Here is a 7,092-nt window from a genome sequence, read left to right as displayed (position 1 = left end):
AAAAAATTTTAAAAGAATTAAAAAAAGCGGATGTTAAAAGATAAAAACTGTTGGAAAAGTAAATTAATATACTAGAATGGCAATTATTATATTTATTTCATTTTATTCTGAAAAATTAATTATAAATTTTTTTGTGTTCGAAGACGACGATGTAAGTAGTTTATTGTTGCGGTAATAAATTCGTTTTTATATCTTTTGTTAGTCAAAATTTTATTGCATGTTAAAAATCGATAATCATATTTATTTGCACACCTGTTTTAAAATATTATGACAATCGTTTTCTAGTAGCAAAAAGTTGAAAATTTAATTATTCGACGACTTTCAAATAATCTGAAGGTTAAAAGATTAGTTTTCAACAAATAATCATGCAATGTTGTAAAATATATATCAATGTAATATTAGGCATTTTTATACAAAAATATGAAATCTACATTAAATTTAAAACTTTTTTTTCTATTTTTTAATAATTTTCTTTTATAAACAAATGCAATTTTAAGTGAAATAGAAAGAAAATTGTTATCACACCGTGAACTAAGAAAAAGTGAACATAATACTGAGTATAATATTCTCATTCCTAAAAATAATAATTAATTTGCTAAAACAACAAAAATTAATATCGCTCAAGATAATATAAAAACTTGTTTAGTTTTTTGATAAAATTGGTCGCTTTGCAATAAATTGTTTTCAACTTAATAAATTGAAAGAACCAAGACGAGAAAACTCTTTTTATTCAGGGCCACGATAAAATTTTTCAAATCAAAATCAAAACCGATTCAATAACAATCAAAATCCAATGTTTTATACAGAAAACTTGCTACTCGGGGGGAATCGGGGTCGCTGATTACGAATCTGAAGTCAGATTTAAAAAAATTCATAATGGTGACCTCAAAAATCCCCGAATAACATGTTTCAAGCGAATTTGAACAGATTTGAAAAAAAATGTCCACTATATTTTGAATTTTGAAAATCTGACATTAGATTCGTATTTAGCAACCCCAAAAAAGCCTTGAATAAGAAGTTTCAAGGAAATTTGGGGAAATTTTGAAAAATTAGATTTTGCTATTTTCTTTAAAATGTTTTACCCATTTGTTTATAATAATTATAATCGTACTACTAATTTCCTATTTCTTTTAATTGTAGCAGCGATCATTCAGAATAGAAAGAACTTTACCGCAAATTAATAGGTTGACTTTTATAAGAATAACATAAATTTTTCTAGATGTAAAAATGAATAGTAAGTAAAGTAATTGTAATTGGAAATTAAATTACTATTTTACAAATTAATGAAGTACCTACAGTTTACTTATTTTATTCCTACCAATAATTTCTTTAGTAAAGTGTACTTTTTCTTTGAAAATTTTTTTTATTTTTAGCGTTATTTTGGTATTTTTGAGTTTTTTTAAATAAAGAGTTTAACTTCGATAGTTGACTTCCTATAAAAAAATGTTCTAAAGAAAAGTTGTTTGTATTTTCTAAGCTGTAATAATATGTTACAGAAAATTTATTAAAATTCTTTTTAAAAGAATTTAATTCTTTACAGAAAATTTATTAAAATTCTTTTAAAAATAAAATTGAATTTTCACAAAGAATTTTATTATAAAAATGTAATTGAATTATTTTGATGGATTTATTAAAATTTTAGAAAACAATTCAATCTTTTTTTTTGAAAAATATTGAATTTTGTCAAGAAATTTTATGAAAATTGTTTTTAAAATCATATTAAATTTTTGCAAATAATTTTACTATAAAAATAAATAATAATAAAAAAAAAAAAAAAAGAAAAAAAAAATTAAATTGTATTGAGGAATTTAATAAAATTTTTGAAAATAATTGATTTTTTTTTAAAAATATTGAATATTAAAAAAAGAATTAATTCTTTCAAGAAATTTTATGAAAATTCTTTTTAAAAAAATTGAGTTTTTGGAAAGAATTTTACTATATTTATAAAAATAATTGAAATGCTTTGAAAGATTTATTCAAATTTTAGAAAATAATTGCATTTTATTAAATAATATAACTTTATTAGGACTTTTTGAAATAATTGAATCCCTGCGAAAAAATTTATTATATTTCTATAAAAATAATTGAATTTTTGAGAAGAATTTTATTAAAAGTGTATTTAGAAGAATTGAATTCTTTCGAAGAATTTAATTTTAATACAATGTTATAATTTTTTTTCTTAAATTAATTAAATTATTGAAAAGAATGTTGATATAATTCTTCAAATGATCGAAGAATCGAATTCGAAGAATTTTTATTACTAATGAAAATAATTGAATTCTTGTGAAGAATTTTATAAAAATTAATAAAAATCCTAATTAAATTTGTTTGAAAATTTTTTTTGAATTTTTTTAAAATAATAAAACTTTTTTTAATAATTTTAATTGAAAATTTAATTGAATTTTACGAACAATTTCTTTCATGTTTATTTAAAATAATCGTGTTTCTTAATAATTGAACTTATTATTATTATTATTATTTTCATTTTTATTCGATTTACACTTGAAACTCATTAAAATTTTTGAGAATTCAATTATTTCCATAATTTTCAATTAAAATTCTTTAAAAGCAATAAAAAATAAATAAATAAATAATCAAAATTATAATAAAAATACTTTAAAAAATTATTTATTTTCAATTAAATTTTCCACACGTAAGTAATTTTATTTTTAGAAATAGAAAAAAATTTGAATAACATTACGATGCATTGTAGCTGTAGGAAGTCCCACACCCACCAGAAGTTATTATTATTATTTGAGATCGAGATAACAATTCTATCAATTATCAAGATTGACGCAGGATTGACAAACAGTACATGTATTTGTCAGGAATTATTAATCACTTGTTTAAAACTATAGTGTTTTACTCTTTTAAGACATAAAATCTGTTATAAGTGTTATAATAAGCTATATTGAGATTATTATATTTTTCGAAAATTAAATATTATTTACATTTGACACTGGGTGTTTTCGACGTTGACACTCTGAGCGCTCTGAAAGTACGAAACGTGGTTGGTTGGGCTAGGGGAATTCTGAATGTTGATTGGCTGAACTTCAAAATTCATAGTTTTATGCTCTGGTTTCCACACTCTGTATCGCTCGGACCTTTGATACCGAGCGATACAGAGTGTGGAAACCAGAGCATAAAACTATGAATTTTGAAGTTCAGCCAATCAACATTCAGAATTCCCCTAGCCCAACCAACCACGTTTCGTACTTTCAGAGCGCTCAGAGTGTCAACGTCGAAAACACCCACTGTTAACTTTGATAGAATCGGGGTATTTAAATAGTTTGATTTTCCGCCACCAGTTGGCATCCGATTTAAATCAATTCCCAATGTTCCCAATAGAAGAAAAAAAAATTTGAATAACTTAAGGCGCACTCACAGCTTTTGTGGAGCAATTAGAGTAAGGGCGAGAAAACATAATTTGAATTGTCTGACTCTCTTACTCTTATAGTCTTATGTATGGTTACCATGACAACCTGCAGGCAGGCAGCAACTGACGGTGTGAGTGCGGCATTATGAAGCATTCTGGGAAGTCCCACGCGCAGCAGAAGTTATTATTATTATTCCTCGAGATCGAGATGAAAAGTTTACATGATTTTTAACAATATATTCTATCGCAATTAACAGGATTGACAAACAGTACATGTAATTGTCAGGAATTATCGGAATTATTAATCACTATAGTGTTTAAAACAACTGTTTATTAGTTTTCCTGCTCTAAGACATAAAATATGTCATTACAATGTTAAATTGAAATTCGAAGTTTATAAGCGATTTTCTACTTTCAAACTGAATTTCACAGTTATTTAAAGAAAAAATATCTTTGAAGAATTAGTGAATTTCAGTTTTACTAATTGCGAAAGCGCGTAAGTAATTTTCAATTATTTTTCCATGAAAGTGCAAACATAACCTCACTTTTTGTGTTTATTCGGTTTATTCATTTCATTTATTTTTATTTACGCGTTTATTCATATAAATTATGAAATTTGAATTGTAACTAATTTACATATGCAAACATTTGTTCTAGATTTATTATATTTTGGTTTGCGACAAATGTGAAAAGAAATTCTTCCACGTCAAATTTTCAACAAAAACTACAATTCAAAATGAATTCCCGGGTAAGAAGAATTTTCTTTAAAATTATAAATACTAATATTTTCAAAAAAAAAGAAGTAAAACATGGACGTAATAATATCCAGTTCCAAGACTTTTTTAATGTTCAGGTCAAAGAATTCAATTATTTAATTTAAAAAAATTGATAAAATTCATCCAAAATTCAAATATTGTCATAAATAATAAAATTTTTGTCAAGAATTCAAATATTTTTCACATAAACATTAAAATTCGTCGCTAGGAATTCAATTAATTTAATAAATGATAAAATTCTTCTGCAAAAATTCAATTAATTTCATAAATATTAAATTTCTCCTCCAAAAATTCAAATTTTTTTCAAAAATAATGAAATTCTTCTCCGATAATATAATTTTTTTCGTAAATATTTTTTCTTCATAAAAATTAAATTATTTTGATAATTAGTAAAATTTATTCTTCGCTAGAATTCATAATTTCTGGAGAATTTTTACAAAAAATCAATTATTTTCGTTAATATTAAAATGATTTGACAAAAATTCAATTATTTTCGTAAATAATGAAATTTTTTGTAAGAGTCAATTATTTTTTTGGAAATTTTTGTTAAAACAGAAATATAAATAAAATTAATAAAACTCTTCGCTAAAATTCACTTATTTTAAAAAATGATTCAATTTTTCGCCAAAAGTTCATTTATTTTTATAAGTCATGATATTCTTCGCCGACAATTCCATTGTTTTCGTAAATATTAAAACATTTCTTCGCAAAAATTCAATTATTTTAATAAAGAATAAAATTCATTTTAGGAATTCAATTATATTTAAAAATTTTAATAAAATTCATCGCAGTATTTCTGGTATTTCAATATTATTTTTCATTCAATTTCACAGGAATTGCTCGAAAAATGTAATAATTATTCTTAAAAGTTTATTTTTTAATTCCTGGAAAAAATGTATGTGTTTATAAAAATTGATTTTTTTAAATTCTTTTGAAGAATTAATTGAAATTTCGTAAAATTGAATATTGTAAAGAAATGAATTTGGAAATTGTCAAAGAACTTCTTCGAAAATTTAAAAAAATAATCGAAGAATTCTAGTTTCAGATTCTTAAAAATAATAATTGAATTGATAATGATTATAATTATTATAAATTATTTTTATTAATAATTATTAATTATTATACAACATGAAGAAATGGATTACTTCGAGTAATGGATTTCTTCATGTTTTATAGTTATTACCTGTATTCATAATGTTGCAGACAATTCGATACAATATGCGTCAACTTCGTTGTGCCATCAATGAGGGAAATGTAGAAACTGTAAAGGAGCTTTTACAAAAAGAAATTAACATTAATGATCAGGATAGGAATGGAGACACCGCCTTGCACATGGCAACTCGAAGAGGTGATGAAGCGATTGTTGCATTATTGCTAGAATTTCGTGCCGAAATTAATTGTCAAAATAATATTGGCGTCACACCACTTCATGTTTCTGCTAAAAGAGGACATGAAGAAATTTGTAAAATGCTTCTAATTAAAGGAGCTGATGTAAATGCACGAAATATTATTAGACAAACAGCCTTGGACTTTGCAGCTGAATTTGAACATGAACAGATTATTGAATTATTACTAAAGTTTGGTGCCGAAATTAATTTAATTTATCGAATATCTAGTAAATCTCGTAAAGTTATTGATTGCTACTTAATTAAAAGAAAAACAGCAAATTTATTTGTAAGCCAAAAAAATCTTCTATATTTGAGTTCCAGGGACATGGACAATGATTTTCAAAAAGAATGTGAGAAAGAAATATTGTACTTGAAGCATGAAAAGATTAGTAATATTAAAATTTCATTCTTTGACGTATTGATTAACCATTGTTTATTAGTGAAGTACATGAAAAATGAGAACATTGTACAGACTCTAAAATCATTGGATTATGAAACAAGGTTTCCAATTTACGGCAACATGATAAACTGTAATTTCTTAAAGGGTATGAGAAGAAGAGAATTACTAGAGCAATGTTATCAATTTTTTCCTCTTTTTTATAACAACTTCACCGAGTCACCACAATGTTATCACGAAAAAACACTTAGTTTTCTAAATGACAAGGACTTAAGTATTTTAATTAAAGCTTGTCTGCCGATTAACAAGTAAACTTCGTTGGAAAGTATTTCAGATAGACGGATTTTTTTTTGTAATAAAGAAAATTACAACGCTCCTTCGAAATTATTTTTTTTCTCCATTTATATGAATTTTTCTGTTCTTTAAAAATTTTATACGATTTTTTTTATGGAATTAATGTTAAATTTAACAAATTTAAAAATATAATATAAAATAAATAAAAAAAAGTCAATTAAAAAATTGATAATAAAGTTAATGGAAGTTCTTTATTCCTGAAGAATAGGAAATAATGTTTAAGTTTGGTATTTTTATACTTATATATTAATTAGAATTAAAAGTAAGTATTGTATTTTGGAATAAAAAATTATTATGTTTATTGGAATATACTTTTTACAAATTTCTTTCCTGCAAATAATTCTAATTCTTAGTAAACTGATCTCCTTTTTTTTAGTTAAAAAATCAAAATTTTATTGTTTTCTGTAATTTTCTGGAGAATTGAAGAAAAAAGGGACATTAATATTTTAATTTTCTTTTTAAATGGTAGATAAATATTTGATAAATTGATTTATTAATTAATAATAATTATAAAATTGTTTAATTATTGTTTATTTCTAAATATAACAATTAATTGCAAACACTAGTGTTTAAAAATTCTTGGTAAAATTGAAATCGGAGCAGGTGAGAAAGAAAATTGTGGTAAATTATCGAGGAAAAGAAAATTTATGAGAATATTCATTTGAATGATTAATAACTGACATTATTTAATTTAAATATATATTTTTATAGTTTATAGGTTAAAAATAAAGGACTATAGTGTTGTTTCGATTCTAAGTATGTTAGCTTGAAGCTTAAACAGTTTATTTTCATTCACTATAA

General features: G+C 23.5%; 1 protein-coding gene across 2 annotated transcripts; it reads left to right on the top strand.

The window, feature by feature from the left end:
- The first annotated feature begins 3,285 nt into the window (after positions 1 to 3,285).
- On the top strand, positions 3,286 to 6,313 carry LOC122512589 (26S proteasome non-ATPase regulatory subunit 10-like). Of its 2 annotated transcripts, XM_043628503.1 has the most exons (3): positions 3,289 to 3,872; positions 4,034 to 4,124; positions 5,356 to 6,313. In XM_043628503.1, exons 2-3 carry the CDS (start codon positions 4,113 to 4,115, stop codon positions 6,247 to 6,249), a joined length of 906 nt encoding a protein of 301 aa, XP_043484438.1. In that variant the 5' UTR covers positions 3,289 to 3,872; positions 4,034 to 4,112; the 3' UTR covers positions 6,250 to 6,313. The 2 variants fall into 2 exon arrangements, with proteins under 2 accessions (XP_043484439.1, XP_043484438.1); XM_043628504.1 differs by lacking the exon at positions 4,034 to 4,124 and having other exon boundaries at positions 3,286 to 3,872.
- Positions 6,314 to 7,092: the final 779 nt, after the last annotated feature.

Source organism: Leptopilina heterotoma, unplaced genomic scaffold, assembly GCF_015476425.1.
Source record: "Leptopilina heterotoma isolate Lh14 unplaced genomic scaffold, ASM1547642v1 Lhet_123, whole genome shotgun sequence".
NCBI classification, from domain to species: Eukaryota; Metazoa; Arthropoda; class Insecta; order Hymenoptera; family Figitidae; genus Leptopilina; species Leptopilina heterotoma.
The sequence above is the reverse complement of the archived record's forward strand: the minus strand, read 5'-3'. Positions and strand labels throughout refer to the sequence as shown.